This window comes from Jatropha curcas, chromosome 1 (assembly GCF_041381405.1).
Source record: "Jatropha curcas cultivar XTBG-Jc1 chromosome 1, XTBG_Jcur_1.0, whole genome shotgun sequence".
In the NCBI taxonomy this organism is placed as follows: Eukaryota; Viridiplantae; Streptophyta; class Magnoliopsida; order Malpighiales; family Euphorbiaceae; genus Jatropha; species Jatropha curcas.
In genome coordinates this window covers 3,681,812-3,699,886 of record NC_143151.1, presented here as the reverse complement: position 1 = coordinate 3,699,886, position 18,075 = coordinate 3,681,812, and the positions used below count along the sequence as shown (strand labels likewise).

At 30.7% G+C, this 18,075-nt stretch overlaps 1 protein-coding gene across 1 annotated transcript; it reads right to left on the bottom strand.

The window, feature by feature from the left end:
- Window positions 1-7,526: 7,526 nt before the first annotated feature.
- On the bottom strand, window positions 7,527-12,626 carry CARB (carbamoyl phosphate synthetase B). Its single transcript, XM_012209492.4, has 3 exons — window positions 11,126-12,626; window positions 9,719-10,411; window positions 7,527-9,174 (listed from the first exon to the last, which is right to left on the bottom strand). The coding sequence occupies exons 1-3, from the start codon at window positions 12,455-12,457 to the stop codon at window positions 7,624-7,626; spliced, it is 3,576 nt and encodes a 1,191-aa protein (XP_012064882.1). The 5' UTR covers window positions 12,458-12,626; the 3' UTR covers window positions 7,527-7,623.
- Window positions 12,627-18,075: the final 5,449 nt, after the last annotated feature.

Genomic DNA, 18,075 nt, shown 5'->3' with positions numbered 1-18,075 from the left:
AACAATATAATTTTTAGCTTTTAATTATAATTTTTTTAACAATCATATCAATTGTTTTTTCCTTTAAGTAAACAATCAATATCTTTTTTTTGTCATTTTAAATAAAACATTTAATTAAATAAATATTTCTTTCCAAATATTCATAATTTAAACCGCTATATAAATAGCTATCAGCTAAAAACTAATAGGTAATTACTAAAAATTAATAAAACAGCTAATATTACCGAACAAATTCGATATTATAACTATATATATATATATTAGAAACGAATGACATAAAAAAATAAAATAATTAAGTTGTAATCCAAAGTGACCAAACTTTCCACCTCATAGAAAAATCTAAGCAATGGCTTTGCGGGTGGAAGTAGTTGGACTTGTAATATTCTCTTTTCTATGAGCTCCACTTACTAGACACACACACACAGTGTCTAAATAGTCTTTTGCGTGTGGACCTTAGTTAAAAGAAAGACACAGACATAGAGGCTCGCTCATCTGCTATATATCATCGTTACCACTTTTACTCTATTATCGAAAAATCATTCATATTGACAGACAAAGTGTAAAGTGTAAAAACAGTTCCCTTTTATTCATATGTATACATAGATTGTGGGCTCTCATGCCTGCCTTCTTCACGTGTTGTCACTTTTACTAAGTTCTTTTGTAGTTGTGTGTATATGTCCAAATGCATCCTAACAGTCCTCTCTACTTCCATTGTTCAAAGAAATGAACATGCATATTGGTCATCGACTTAAAGTCATGCCGAGTGACTTAAATAGTAAGCTACATTTGAGTTCAGTAGACAAGTTTTATAGAAACAGAGAGTTCGATCGATCCGTCAAAAAGTATTTATAAAAAGAGACGATCACAAACCTTGTTAAAAGAGCATGCACGTAGTTTAAGTGATAATGCACATTTAAAGTGGATAATTTCTATAAGGACATGAGATTCTATTGGTCATTTAAAGACATTCAAAGAAATGGATATGCATATTGGTTATTGAAATTCTATTAGGTTGGCTATTTATATATATCGTGCGGAATGACTTAAGTAATAAGATACACTTGAGTTCAGCGGATAATTTCTATAAAAACAGGAGGTTCCACCTGTTAAAAAGTATTTATGAGAAGGAACGATCACAAATCCTATTAAAAGATTATGTGGGGTAAGTGATAAGACACACTTGAGTTTAGCGGACAATTTCTATAAAGACATGATGTTCGATCCATGAACGAAGTATTTATGAGAAGGGAGTCATGAAACCTGTTAAAGAGTACGGGAACATAACATGTTAAAAACAACCTTGACCCTTTTAAGAGCATGAACAATAGTTAGCAACACTCACATGTAATTCAAAAGTTCAAACTTTGAAATTGTGAGATTCAAACATGTTACAGAAGTTTTGAAATCTCGTATTGTGATCGAACGTGGGAGTGGAATGTTTGAACTCTAATGTAACATGCTTTTAACATGTGTTGATGATCTAATACTTGTCACAATGCACGAAAGCGCCATAAAGTTAGGCTCTTGAAATTTGACAAAATAACAGTAGCCATAACAAATATGGAAAGCCCTTAAAATGTCTTCATGCAACGGATCGTGAAAGGCAGATCATTTTGTATATAGCATATATGTGCATATATTATAACTTTGAAATTTAATTCCAAATTATACTTCCGCCTATTCATTTATTTGGACAAAATATCTAATTAGGGTGTTCTATTTATTTAGACAATCTTTTTAAATTTGGTAAAAAAAAATCAAAGTATAAAGTTCATATGCCTCCTCATATAGCTTTCCTTATTACATTAATTTAAAAATATCAAGATAGTGGCAGACAATATACAAAAAATACATTGAATATGACCAAGTTTTCAAAATAATGTTTTTATTCCTTTCTCTCTTCATTTTGATTAAGAAATGTACGAAAAATTCATTTGATGGGCACAATTCTTTTTTCTTGTACGATTCTTATAATTCCCTCTAAACCGCAGTGTACAATTTTAAATATTGTGCCCATTTCGAGCACTCTTAATTTTATTGGAAATTGGTTCACTGGTGTTGCAAAATTTCAATTTCTATATACGAACCTTCTTGAAATGGAGAATGTGCTCGTAGTTTTTCCAATGGAGCACGGATTTAGCATCCTTCTTGCATTAATTGACTTTTTTAGATGAAGAGAGCATGACATAATTGAATTTAAGTGAAAAATGGCGTAGTTAATGCAATATTGTGGGTAAATTGGAAAAAAAATTTCTTTCCTTAATTCCTGTGTAAAACCATTTTTATCTAAATAAATGAATGAGAGGCAGTTACGTGATTTATTACTTTTATTTATATTCCATTAATTAGCCTTTTATTACTTTTATTTATTTATATTCACTGCCTTTGAGAAATATCTTCTCAATCATTCTTATAATCTTTTTTACCCTAGCCCAAATTTCTGGTAGCTCTTAAAAAAAAAGTTTTAAGCTCTTACAAATTAATTATATACGAAATTTTATTTGATTTGTAAATTGATTTATTAATAAAATTATTTGTAAATAAATTTTATACTTAAATTAAGCATATATGTATATATAGTATTTTATACCCTTCGAGTATGAGATTTAATCTTCTCCGGAGTTCGTGATTTCGTGATTGCTCTTGAGGAGAACAAAAATCTTAGGGCTATAGCATCAAGTCATCAACTTTTTGAAGGATAAAAATCAATAACATTAAGAAAATAAGAATGAAATACAATCATGAATAAAATCTCATTGTTTGAGATTAGCATATCGGTAAGAAATTTGCTTCTACGATTAGCTTGTCTCCTTAGCCATCAAACGACTTCTACGATTAAGAATTTGCTTACAATATGTAAATCATAGACTAGATTAATTCATCAACTTTAATACACTCCATTGTTTGCTAAAAGAGTGACACAGAATGTCAAGCTGCAGGAATATGAATTCACATGATATTGTTTAGTACATAATAATTCAAAGCACTATTTCTTGATTTAGGATGGAGCAAAGAATCACCTTCCAGATAATCATTAACTATAATAGAAATGATTAAAAATTATTTGTATATTTGGATTTGGCAAAAAAACAAAACAAGCTCTTATTTTCTTTATCAATGATTAAATATCATTGAAAAGCACTTTCTGTATAATACTTTTGAAAATACTAGATAAATACATATATACACCCGTTCTTAAAATTATGAAAAGAAAATTTTATTTCTAGAATAACTTTAATAATAAATAAAAAGAATTTCTTAACATACTAATTATGCTCACATATATAGAGAAAGAGAGAGCAATGTTGCCTTCAAATTATCATTTGAAGGGTCCTACAAGAAGTATACTAAATCTTGTCCTACCAAAGAAGAAATGTCCTAATCAAGTTGAATAGTCACAATATTAATCTTTACTTATTTAATTATCCCTTGTTAAGTGCACTTTGCTATACGGCAATAGTACTTTGAAGATTCAAGTCATGCTTATTTATTATCTTCTTCAAACAAAAATTCATTATGAAAAGTAGATTTTTGCTGCTGTGTATAATAAATGCTAAGCCAAGCCAAACCAAACCAATGGTTAGGGTTAATCTTTCTTGCCAATAAGGAATGGTCTTCAAAATAAGGGCATGTTCCCTTCAACTATATAGAGAGATTTTGCATTATTTTAGCCATCTATATATATCATGTGGACCAAAATGAAAACATTCTAGAGACTTGACCAAATTATTTAATACTTTCAAATACTTGTCCATGTTTAAACCTACGTTTGCAAACCAAATTAATGTGAATTGGACTAGAAAAAGATAAGGCCAACAAGAAGATTTGTTCAACCAAAAAGCGAAAAAAAAAAAAAAAATCCCTAATGGAAGATGAACTAAAAATTGCAGAATTTCAAGGGAATGACAAGTCATCTTGTCCCAAATGACTGCAAGTTGTCATAATTAAAAAGCTTCTAGTGGCTTCACTTCACTAGCTAGTCCTCATTCTTCAGGTCTAAAAATTTCTTGTCAAGAGAAAAATAAAATTCTTAAAAAGGCCCACACGGTTTTGAGAGGAAGAAGGTCTTAAGCTACAACCGCTATCCCACTGAGACCGGTTACTACTAGCAAAGAAAGGGGAAAGAAGACAATTAAACTAAAGAAACTGAGTACAGCTATAGATTAAGTTTGGCCATGTCCAAGAAAATTCAATCACTGAAGAGAAAAAAGAACAAATTAGCGGACACGGCAATACGAGTGCTTGCCCTCACTCATATGAGCTGCATATAGGTTAACTAACATTTTCTAACAATGTCATAACAACAGTTTTCTATTAGAAAGAAAGTATTTTTGACCGTTCAATGAGGAAAAAAAAAAGAATACAACGTGGTTTTATTGTTGGAAAAATGAATCTCACATTAACTAATAATAAAATAATAAAAAGTTATATAATTGAATGGGCCTGATACAAGTCAGTTTCGTGATCGTCTGATAGAAGCAGACGAAGGTTATAAGATATGTTGATGGGTCTATGTGACAGCAAAACGTTGAATTTGCAGAAGATGAAAATAAAATCTAAGGTTAAAGGCTGGTTGTAACCAAAAAAGAAGGGGCCGGGGGAGTGAGAGGGACCGATTATCAGTTTGTAGGGTACAAGATTCGAAACCTTTTGTAGGAACCAGAGAAGAGAAACAAGAATTTCGAGACTTTTTGTGCTGACAATTATTGGATCATTGCCCGTCTCGCCACTTAGCTCATAGCATAGACTAGAGAGTGCATGTAGTGCCCTTAGGAGCAACAAACAGTCCTATCACTTGGGTCAGTGACATAACAGAAAGTCCATGATAAAAAATAAAAAAAAAGGAAAATTAATTAATCTTAGTTAAATTTAATATTTACTAACATTATTACTATTATTTATTAATTTCCTTAAATTGAAGTTTAAAAGCAAAATGCATATTTAAACTCCTACACTATTTAAGATGTTCAATAAAGATTTTTATTAGTAATTGATAGTTGATTGAAGTCCTGGTTTATTTCATCACTTGCATTTTGAAGTTTTTTTCTTATCCACTGTTAATTAGTTTATTTTTATTTATATTATATTTAAATTTTATTAACTTTATATAAAAATAATAGCTACTGAATTTTTTTTAATTTAATATTTTTATATAATTATTTTATTTATGATTATTTCAAGATAGTAAAGCTATTAAATATTATGGAAAAATTTAATTAGTATTTTTGTTATATAATATATTAAAATACAAAATAATATTATTTATCTATATACATATATATTTTTTGATTAAAAAAATAGACTCGATTCGCTTTTGTATTTTTAATTAGCTCTTGTGAATTAATGTTTAATATATTAATTCGACTTGACTCGATTCGTTCAAATACAGGACAATGTATTAATTTTTATTGGTGGATCAGATATAGGTTATTGGAAAACTTGCTGAGCACCTTAATCATAAATATGCTTAGCAACTAACCGGCGTAATTATCACTCTCTAATTCCCAGTTAAATAAAAACTTAATTTTCAAAAAAAAAATTTAAAATTCTATATGATAAATAAAATTAAAAAATTTAATGAAAAAATCCAATAATATTCAAGATTAAATATTCATTTTGCCAAGTTTAAACTAGCAACCTAATTATAACAAAAAAAAAAAAAAACTATAATTTTACTAAATTAAAACTCGTTAGTAATATTTATTACTATTGTTTTTTTTATCTAATCTAAATATTCTTTTTTTTATTTTTTATTTCTTCTGGGGTGGAAGAATCTACTCAATACCTTTTTTCGAAAAGAAAATAGAAGAAAAGAAAGTGATAAAATGGGTGGAAAAATCAACATTGTCAAGAAACAGAAGGTCGTCCATTGGATCTTAAATCTGATTTCAACTGCACGAAAAGCAGAGTCACAATCAATATCCTGTGAGAGAGACAATTATCGACCTGCTCATGACCTTAACTACTAATTATGCTTATGAATTGCCATGTGATTAGACAATTAACCATTAATTTATGGATTTAGGGTTTAGAGTTCAAGGTTTTCGGACTTAGGGTTTCATTTTTTAAAAAAATAATCTTTATATAGCGATAAGTATATAATTGATCCAATTTTATAAATTTGAACATTCAATATAATGATCAATTTTATAAATTAAAGTGTTTAATAAATATAATTTTATTAATAAATCAAAATAAAAGTTGACACTACAATAAAATTTTTATAAAAAAGAAAAGAATGACTTTATACATTTGGTCCAACTTAATTAATACAATCCAACTAATAATTAAAAAGTTAATTATTGTTTATTGTTTGATTTAAAAAAGAAATAATGCAGTCCCTTTAGCTAAACCATGATTAAAACATAAATTGCTATCATTACCAAGAAATATACCAAGGTTTAATCAAAATATTAAACTGTGGGTTATATGGCCATTAGTTTGGGAGATTTTGAAGAATCTTTTTTTTTTTTTTTTTTTTTTTTTTTTTTATTCATAGGTTCAAAAAGAAAAAGAAAAGAAAAAAAAAATATTTGGCAGAAAAAATAAATTTTGTAATGTAAATCAATGACTAAGTGTGATGGTAAGTTCTAGAAAGTCTATATTTGCTAGTTGAGTTAGGTATAGTATAGGTTTGGCTTGACCGCTTAAAGCAAAAAGATTAGAATAGATACACATCTCAAGTAAATTTAGTTATATGGAGGAGAAGAAAGTCCACTTTAAGTACTTTGTTTAAGTTGTTTAGAATGTATATCCTTTTCAATACATATTTAATTGGATAAAATTCCTTCAATGGGCCCAATAATTAATCAAAGGACTGTAATTTAAAAATTATTTGCAAATTTGAATGATTCATCACTTCTTGCTAAACCCATTTCTTTTCTTTTAAATTATGCATATATATATATATATATATATAAAATAAAGTGTTGATTGAATTGATAAGCAATTTAAATCTCCTAAATTCAAGGAAGGGTTGATAAGCAATTTAAATCTCCCAAATTAAATTTTTCGGAAGCGTCCTTTTCTGGAAGGATAAAAAATTTATACCTGTATGATCAAGGAAGATAGAATGAATCGATTAAGCAGCTTTTGGATTTGGAACGGGATTGCTATAAAAGAAATGCTATACACACAATGTTTCTTGAACATACAACATTTCTTGAATTTGCAAAATAAATATTTCAAAATGAATCAAATTTTTATCTTCCTAACTCGACAAGATATGGCAAAATTTTAATTAGTATTAAATTAAGATTTGAATAACCTCCTACCAAATCAAGTTTGATAATTTAGAGCATTCACAGTATTTTTTATAAAATATTTCTTATTTATTTATGTTATCTAATTATGTACCACAACACCAACTACATTTTTTATATAGCAGTGGCCACTGGCACATAAAGATCTTCAAATCATACCATTTTACCAATCCCACATAAAGATCTGGGATTCAGCATTCTATTATCAACCCACAAGCCATTCCAAGTAAAAGGTAAAACAAAGTTGAAAGTACTGCAAAGAAATAGATGAAACAGCAAATCCATTGCAGACAAGATCAAATACAACATAGATTTAAATAAAATAAAATTCATACTAATAAGAACAAACACAATCGATAAATCATAGAGAAGAAGAAGCTGATTGCAAGTTTTTACTACTATCTTCATGTACCTGAACTGTAAAGAAGTCCTGAAGGGCTATCATATCAATAGAGCAGGATTTCAATTTCTTTATTGCCCCAGCAGTTGCCAATGCACCGGCAACTGTTGTTATTATAGGAACCTTATAGGCAAGAGCCATCCTCCTCAGTTGCCGCCCATCAATCTGATCAAGTGAATCACCAGAGCTTGTGATCACCATCAATTGGATTTGCCCATTAGCAAGCGTATCACCAGCATGCGGACGCCCCTCATGCATTTTCAGCACTCGATCCACAGGGATACCTTTCAGTTCCAGAAAATGAGCTGTTCCTGAAGTCGCAATAATCTTAAACCCTAGTTGTAAAAAGGCCGTTGCAAGTTTTTCAAGACTGGGTTTCGTGAAGTCATTTAAGCTGATGAACACGGTTCCAGAAAGTGGTAGCTTCTGCCCAGTAGCAATTTGAGCTTTTGCAAATGCAAGACTAAACACAAAATCAATACCCATTCCCTCACCAGTACTTTTCATTTCAGGCCCTAACACCACATCACAGCCAGGTAACCTCTCAAATGGAAGAACTACTTCCTTGACAGCCACATGTGATGGTATCACCTCTTCTGTGAAGCCAATGTCATTAAGTGATTTCCCAGACATAACAAGAGCAGCATATTTAGCCAAGGGATGGCCAATTGACTTAGAGACAAATGGGACAGTACGAGAAGCACGAGGATTTGCCTCAAGCAGATAAACCTCTCCAGATGCTGTGATAGCATACTGGCAATTCATGAGTCCACAAACATTGAGACTCTTTGCCAATTTTGTAGTCCAAGACCTGATAGTCGCCAAGCTGGAAGATGATATAGTTTGGGTGGGAAGAATGCAAGCTGAGTCACCAGAATGAACCCCAGCTTGCTCAATGTGCTCCATTATCCCACCTATTACCACGTTACCATATGAATCTGCTAGGGCATCCACGTCAATCTCAACGGCATCAGATAAATATCTATCAATCAAAACAGGACGTTCTGGGTCCACCTCAACAGCATTTTCAAGATAGGTCACTAGCTTTTCGTCATTATATACAATCTCCATTGCGCGGCCACCCAGCACATAAGAAGGACGAACAACAACAGGGTAACCTATTTCTGTTGCAATAGTAAGTGCATCAGCTTCACTCTTAGCTATGCCTCCTTTTGGCTGCTCAATCTGTAACTTTTTAATAATTGCATTGAACCTCTCTCTATCTTCAGCAGCATCAATGGAATCTGGTGATGTACCCCATATGCGCACACGATCAGCTCCACTAGAAGCAACGGGCTTATGTTCATCTAAATACTGCTCGATAGGCAGAGCCAGCTTCAGGGGTGTTTGACCTCCGAACTGTACAATGATTCCATCAGGCCTTTCGAGATCAATTACATTCAGAACATCTTCAACTGTCAAGGGTTCAAAGTAGAGACGATCACTTGTATCATAATCAGTGGATACTGTTTCAGGATTTGAGTTCATCATAATTGTTTCATATCCTGCACTCTGCATACAAGGAAAGGGAATGCAATAAGGAAATATGAAGATGATATACCTAAAGCTAAACATTTGACTGCAACAAGGCAACCAACAACAAATTTTCATAGGAATTTGTCCATAAGACGACTATAGAATTACATGAAGCCCTCAGAATAGCTTTTATATCAGATTATGCATTCATGTAACAGCAAAAGAGTAGGCAGTACAGAATTGAATACAAATATCTATCCAGCCACAGATGCAAATTGTTTAGATGTACCCTGATGCAATTCAATCAACAACAATCCAGTACGCAGACAAATTTTATTTGTGCCTATTATTAATTACTCTCAACAACAAACATGTTTATTTAAAAGCTAAACATTTGTCTTAACAACACTTAACATGCACTTAAGAAAAAAAAAAAAAAGTCCAGTGATTTCCAGCAAATAAGTGATTAAGACAAAGTCTGGATACAAGTTCTTTCTTGTAAATCAATAGTTTCAGGTCATTCATTAAAGTTTATTCAATTCAAAGGTCTTAAGTACTGGGTAAAATTAAAAACACAAACCTGTAGTGCAAAAGATGTATGGCAACAACAGTAATCAAATTCAATTCCTTGCCCAATTCGATTGGGTCCCCCACCTAAAATCAGAACCTTCTTCTTTTTGGTGGGAGCTGATTCACACTCAAAATCATAGGAGGAGTACATATAAGGAGTATCAGCCTCAAACTCTGCAGCACAGGTATCCACCCTCTTATATGCTGGAGTAACTCCAAGAGACAGCCGTCTAGATCTAACTTCCTTCTCAGTTGATTTAGTAGCAAAAGCTATCTGCTTATCGCTGAAACCACGCTTTTTAACCTCATAGAAGTCATCCTTAGTCAGAGCAGACAAGCTCTTAGTCATAAGATATTGTTCCACATCTATCAATGCTTTAAGCTGAGTAAGGAACCATTTATCAATTAAACTTAGTTCATGAATTTCATCAACTTTCATTCCCTTCTTCATTGCAGCATAAACAGCATGAATGCGATCTGGGTTCGGAACTCGGAGACTGTACTTCAACTGGTCCCAATCCCAGTCAAGTTCTTTAACTTGTCCGCAACCCCATCCTGAATATCCCAACTCCATTGACCGAACTGCTTTCTGAAAGGACTCTTGAAATGTCCTACCTATCGACATGGCTTCACCAACAGATTTCATCTGGGTTGTCAGAATTGGCTGTGAACCAGGGAATTTCTCAAATGCAAACCGAGGGATCTACATATGGATAAGAAAATTCAAATCATTATGGTAAGAAGGATGAAAATTTTGCTGAAGTGACCAGTGAGAAACAAATCAATTATGAAGTGAATTGACAAGGTAAAATTGATGATGAGGAAAATACATAAATATAAAATAAAAATATTAAAATTATTTATAAAACTAATCTTTGCGTCCTGTAGTGCTATGCATACATAATATTGTTGATGAAATTGAGATGGATCTGTAGCATTCTAATATCTCGAGGCAGCATCCAGCTGTGAGTATTACAAATGGCCACCTTCTTCACAATGGTAACTGTAGTCATTAACCTCCAAAACTAAGCACACTATTATATAGTTTAGAATTAGACCTCCAACTTCATGCCCAGATTAGTGAACTACCGCAACCAACTTCTTTCAAACCAATCAAGTCACCACTAACAAAAAGAAGAGGGAATGAGAAAGGAATGAGAAAGTTAGTTATTCACATTTGCTCCATGCATTTTGAAAAAATCATCTCCTTATAACTACAACAGTTCACCTTTTTTCTTTTTTCTTTTTTCCTTTTTTTTTTTTTGGACAAACAACCTTGCCAAACAAAAAAAATTAATACGTCCCTTAAAAATAAGTCAGGTAAACAAGCAAAAATTGCTTATCTTAATTGCTTATCTTCCTAATTAAATTAAATCAAACAGAAACATATGCAGTAGCTAAAATAACAGATACTTACCTTAGTCACCACATAATCTATAGAAGGTTCGAAACTTGCTGGAGTCTTCTTAGTAATATCATTAGGAATCTGGTCCAATGAATACCCAACTGACAACTTAGCAGCCATTTTCGCGATAGGAAAGCCAGTAGCTTTAGAAGCCAAAGCTGAAGACCTCGAAACTCTAGGATTCATCTCGATCACCATAACCTCACCATCAACAGGATTAACAGCAAATTGCACATTAGAGCCTCCACATTCCACTCCAATCTCCCTTATAATCTTAATTGAATAATCCCTCAATCTTTGATACTCCTTATCAGTCAAAGTCTGAGCCGGAGCCACGGTTATTGAATCACCTGTATGCACCCCCATTGGATCAATATTCTCAATTGAACAAATAATCACAACATTATCAGCTAAATCACGCATTACTTCCAATTCATATTCTTTCCATCCTAATAAAGATTTCTCCACCAAAACTTGTGAAGTTAAACTTGCAGCCAAACCCGCCTTACAAATTGCCTCAAACTCCTCTTTATTATAAGCAATACCGCCTCCAGTCCCGCCCAAAGTAAAAGCCGGTCTAATAATTAATGGAAACTCTCCAATTTGATTAGCAATTTCAATACACTCATCAAGAGTATTCCCGACACCAGACGGCGGCGTTTTAAGACCAATAGTTTTCATAGCTTGCTTGAATAAGTCTCTGTCCTCTGCTTTTTTTATAGCATCAAGTTTAGCTCCAATTAACTCCACATTATACTTCTCTAGAGCACCACTTTCAGCTAAAGCCACCGCTAGATTTAACGCCGTTTGGCCACCCATGGTGGGTAGCAAAGCGTCCGGTCGCTCTTTTTCTATCACTTGCTCTACTAACTCCGGCGTCATTGGCGTAATGTAAGTTCTGTCTGCCATATCCGGGTCGGTCATAATAGTAGCCGGGTTCGAATTAATCAAAATGACATCGTATCCTTCTTCTTTCAATGCTTTACAAGCTTGAGTACCTGAGTAATCGAACTCGCAAGCTTGCCCAATGACAATAGGACCTGCTCCAAGAATCATAATTTTCTTTAAATCTGTGCGTTTGCCTACTTTGGGAGTTTCTGTTAAAACCTTCGTCGTCATTTCCGCGCTGCAACGGACAGAGCTGACTCGGTGGCACCGCTTTGTGTGGCGGCTCCGCCGTGGCTGCCATGGCTGGAGATTTAGAGAAGAAAACTTGTGATTTTTATGAGTAAATAAACCCAAATTACTCGATTTGGAGATAAAGGGTAAGCTGTAAGAAATTGATTTGCTGGAGAAAATGGAAGTGGAAGAAAAAGCTTCACAGTTGGCTAAAGAGTGGCTCATTTTCGCTGCAGTGTGACACAGAGGGCGAGCGAGAGATGGTGAAAGAATTTAGGGTTTTCTTTTCTCCTAATTTTTATAAAATAAAAGGATATCTAAAAGGAGGTTCTGGTTATGACTGAGGATATTCTCATTGTTGCTGACTAATGAAATTTTGTACAGGAGCTGTATATAGTGTTTGTTATATAAAGAGAGCTTTAGGGTTTTGGGATATGGACGAGGGGAGAGGGGTTAGTGCCACGTGGAAACTAGTGATGAAGCGGGTTATGGATTCGGTTAACCGGAGCCCATTTGGCATGTTGGTTGGAATGAGAAATAAGTTCGGGTTAATGTACGATCGGGTTAATGTACGGATTAATCCATTTACAACATATTAAAAGCTAGGAAACATTATTTTAAAAAAAACAATAATAAATAGGTACAATTTTATATTCGTAAATGATCTTGATAAGAAAGATTAACATTTGAAATAATAATAATAATAATAATTAGTCATTTTCAACGTGTACGATAAAAGAAACTCTTTGTAATTTTATCATTTCAAAACTATTAAAAATTATATTTTATATTAATTTTATAATTAACATTTAGAAGTAGAAAGAAATTTTTTATAAAATATTAAACAGTTTAACTTTTAATTTTCAATATTCAATTTTTTAATAATTTTTTTCTGTAACTAAAGTCTAATAAAATAATTATTTATGGTTTTAAAATAGCTAATTAACTAATCATGAAGCCAAGAAATGACATATGAGAAAAGAGGAAGACGTCTCTCCCACTGTGATGTTGGAAGGGATAATTATCTACAAACCAATCAAGCCACGTACACATGTCACAGTCTATCTACAAATGGATTCTTCCTGTCTTTTCTATCTTTCTTTTTCTTTGTAAAAAAAGAAATGAACACAAATGAAAAGAAAGCCACCACAAAAAATAAAAAAATAAAAAATAAAAGCAACGGAAAAGAAAATTTTCCATGAGATATCATGAGCTCAACATGGTATTATGTGATACGAAAGTTGAACAACAAAATCAGAATAAAATAAATGCATTAAAGATAGAAATCAAACCAAATATTATTACAAATATAATTTAACCAGAAAATTATAATTTTTATCTTAACTTTTTGTTAATTTTTTTTATTAATAAGTATCGATTAACCATTTTGAAATGGAAGTTTTTACTAATTTAATGTAAATTATTACTAACAGAAATAACCGATCTTTTTCTCGCGTAGCATATGTTCCAAATCATTTGACATGTATTGATTAATGAATTTCTCGAAGTGGTTTTGTATCATAGACAAAAAAAAAAAAAAAAATTGGATAAAATTTGAAATTATAGTTAGCATGTTAATTTGGATAGGTAGGAATTATATGTCATGTGTGGTGTTTCTAAAAGGAGCCTTTTCTCCACCAGACTAGCCAACCGGGGGAGCATAGAATTTTAGCATTTTAAGCATAACATGTCTGATACAGTAGTGTCTTGGCTACAATAGTTTAGTTTTAAAACTCGTTAACATGGAGGGTAAATAGGGGTTGGTATGTCGGGTTTAATACCAACCCGTTTAATACGCGGTACAATTAAATTTAATTGATCCATTTAGCAGGCAATATGATTAGAATCAATACAAGTAATCGTGATTTAAGTTCGAACATGATACTAAAAATATAGAGAGGTTCTCTAGTTTGTCTATGTATAGGTTTTTCTTATCAATTATGAGCATAGGTTCTTTGGATGTATTGGAGAAAGCTTGTTGGCTTGGATTTAGTTTCGCTCGGATTTAATAAGTTTTTTCCTTTTTATTATTATTATCTAATAAAATTGATTTGATTGCTGACTTAAAAAAAAATTAAATAGGTAATATGAATACTATATATATATAATCCGTTTAATTAAGCGAGTCATATATAGATCTAAATTAAATGGATCATACATGAATCACATATATCTTAAAAAAATCTAACACTTTACCCTTCATAAACATATTAGACAAGTTCTGCGAGTCAACCCGTCACGCTCATTCAAATTTGCATCATATACGAGTTATTTATTTATGACACGAAATAATTTAGGCACAGCCCTAATTTGTTTAATTTGTGTGTTATGTGAATCATGTTCTTGTGTCGTAACACTTTGACACCACTATTCAAAAAGTAGCTAATGAAATTAGAGGTTAATCGTGACTTCTATCCGCTTCTGATTAAGAAGCTTAATAAATACCAACAACTTTATTATTAGGTGCAAATCAATTATTGGTTGCATAAATTAACTGAACTAAATGACCTCTTAGTAGGATTTTTATTTTCTAATTAGTTGTTGGACTTAGCCTAACCATGAATGTGACTGCTACCATCGATCATAATCTCTGAATTTAATTAATAGTTTTTAAAATTAATAGAACTTAGAGAATTTTCTCTATATTCACATCTCTCTCTTTTAGTGGTATTTCTAGTTGTATCTTTAGAGATACCATCCATAGCGATTTAATTGTCTACTCTATCATCGCCTGAATCATCCATAGCGAAGTTTTGATATCTTCAAAATTGGATTCTACTGCATTTATTTGTTTGTTCTACAATTTAAATTTTACCTTGTTCGTGATTCAATCGATTCTGCTCTTTTTCATTCTATATCTACGATCAATTGTTTTATAAATTTGTGAATTTTACAACTCCGTTGTTCTATGGTCTCATAGGACCCAGTGGATTTTATAACCAATTGTGTGTAATGTCTATATTAAATATGGTGCTGCTCCCTCTCATGCTACTATTAGACACAATAACTATTCTCTATCTTTTCTAAAATGCATCTTATCACATTCTTTTTAAAATCTGAACAAATGGCAAAAATAATATTATTTAGAAAATTATTTACAAATTAATTTAAAATTATATATAAATCTAATATTTGTATTGCACTAAAACTAAAATTTAATTAGTGATTTTAGTATCAAAATAAAAAGTTTTCTGTATTGTTCAATAGTTAGTGAAAAATAATTAAAATAATAAATAACAATTTTACTTTGTGAAGAATCCACCAAATGAAGTAGCAGTTTCAATACTAAAAATAATATATTTAACTGATCAAGATGGTTATATCAGATTGAAAAATAGTTTTTGCATAAAAAATCCTCCTCTATAACTATGAAATTAATTTTATTTATATTGGAATAAATAGAATTATGTAATTTAAGTATTAAATTTTTTTGATATACACATTGGAATATCATTATGAGATATGATTAATTTAAGGAATAAAAAATGTTATTAACATTTAAAAATTATTTATTTGCCAACCAAGTATGATAATTTAGCCTTTTCACTTATAGGAGAGAAGTAACAAGTATTAGGTTCCAAACCTTTCGACTATACGAGTTTTCACCAATTTATTAAGTAAATAATAGGTCTTTCGACGCTTTGGACCTTCTAATAAATAAAAAAATTTATTTATTCAATTTTGTTTTTTTGGAAAATTTTTAAAAATATGTTGTTAATAATGTTTTGCGTATTCTTTGCATTATAAAAAAACCATACTTTATGTAATTTAAACTAATAAAACTTTATATTATAAAGTATAAATAAAAAGTGCAGCACCCAAGCATAAAAGCTAGTTTGTTAAGGAATATGCCTTCTAATTTAAAAATAAAAAAAAAAATAATTGTTTCGTGTATTTACAATTTCATCCAAACCATTGAGTTTTTGAATTTTATATCGATTTTAAAATATCAATTGCAATTTTACTTTATAGTCAAAACTGATATTTCAGGGCATCACCACTTAGGGGCGATCACTGTTAGGAAGGAACTAACTGAAAGTCTGAAAGTCCAATTAATTGGATTGATTTCTTGTGATTTGATTGGAATTTATTTTTCAGACTGAAATAATTGAACAGTTTTTAATTTGCATATAATTTTATACAGTGTCTAATCAAAATTTTTTTACTCTCCAAAGTAATTAAATGAAGCCTAATTAACCAAATCAAAACAATTTCAATTATTTTGTTGTTTGGTTGGACTCAGTTATCTGAATTATGTCTTCAATTGGTTTAGTTTAAATTGATTCGGGATCAAATCAATCGATGTGCGCCTGTCCAAGTAAAAGTGGCAAGTCAACTTTAGGCATAGTCAGTTCATTAAACCGTCAATTCCGTGTCGCCGGAAATTCCGATATGGTTCTGATGAATTAATAATTTCTATCATAGTTTTCGGCGACATAAATATTACTTTAAAAAAAAAATTAATTTTAAAGTTACTCCTTTCTTTCAAAAAAATAAAATGAATTTAAAATATTGATAAATTTTATTTTAAATAGCTTTTAAAATGTTCATACTCATATAGAAATAAATTTAATTAACTTTACAAATGAATACAAAATAATTAAATAAATTATCACTTTATTTTATCTAAATATTATTAATTAAATCAATTGTTAGAAAATTTTGAGAAATGCTTTAAGCAATGTAATTTCAAACTAAGTAAAAAAAATAAAAGGAGAAAAATTTAAATTCCCATTTATATCAAACAATATAATTTTAAACTAAATATTTCACATTTTTTATTGCTATTTTACTTTTTTAGATTTTCAACTTTTTAAGTAAAGCATACTATGCAGTCAAAGATTTATTTAGAATAAGCTAAGTGATTATAAATTTTTGAAAATAAAAAATATAAATTTTTTGGTTCGAATTAGATTATAATCACTGATTTCAGACTGATTCAAGTTCACATTTTAACAACTCACATGATCTTTAACTACAAATTTTGATTCAAAATTTGAAACCAACAATTTCAGTCTAATTTTAATTTATCCATAATACGCTATAGTTCTGATTTGATTTCAATTCAAACCGATCCGACGGCAATGTGTAGTTAAACACCCCACCCCCCGGCGGGGGGCGGGCCGTCCTACGGAGCTGGGGTATCGACTGAGGGCAAGGAAATTAGGCAAACCTTTTCGTCATGTAGATTTTGAAATTTGGACATTGAAAAGTCAACATGGACTGGAAGCTTCGTTGTAAGTTCAGATATAATGGAAAGACAAGTCAAAGTGGACCTTGGTTGTTGAAATAATAATTAAATCTGACATTTCTTTTGACTTTTTGTTGGCATTTTGGAAAAGAAAAATGATTCAGAACTTAAACAGACAATGAAAGAGCAAAGAAAATCTTTTATGAATCATATATTAAAATTTTAATTGCAAGCAAATTTAAATTACTGAAAGAAAAATTAATAGACATGACTTCCGTTTATTTTTCAAATGAGTTGAAACTTGAATTGAGCCGCGTAGTTAATTTTTAAAATAAAATAATTTTAAAACTATCAATTTCTGCTTAAAATTAAAATCAAATAGTGATTTTGATTGGTTTTACTTTTTTTTTAATGCTTGAAAGAATATATAATAAGAAAAATAATAAATTATTATATTTGAAAAATAAAGAATACGATTGGTTTCAGTTATTTTCATTGTTAAAATGTAAAAGGAACATTAAGAGTATAATTATTTTTATATATTATATTGTCTAATGTACTATTTTTTTTTATTTTGGATAGTGTTATTCTCAAAGCTAAAAATGTTAATGCCAAAACAATTTTTTGAAATTGACAAAATTATCATTTCCCT

Bases quoted from the DNA above. Each gene is read 5' to 3' on its own strand.
- CARB (XM_012209492.4), bottom strand. From the start codon at position 12,457: ATGAGCCACTCTTTAGCCAACTGTGAAGCTTTTTCTTCCACTTCCATT. The intron at 10,412-11,125 runs GTAAGTATCTGT...ATCCATATGTAG, and splicing joins TAGATTATGTGGTGACTAAG to ATCCCTCGGTTTGCATTTGA. The intron at 9,175-9,718 runs GTTTGTGTTTTT...CCTTGTATGCAG, and splicing joins ATACATCTTTTGCACTACAG to AGTGCAGGATATGAAACAAT.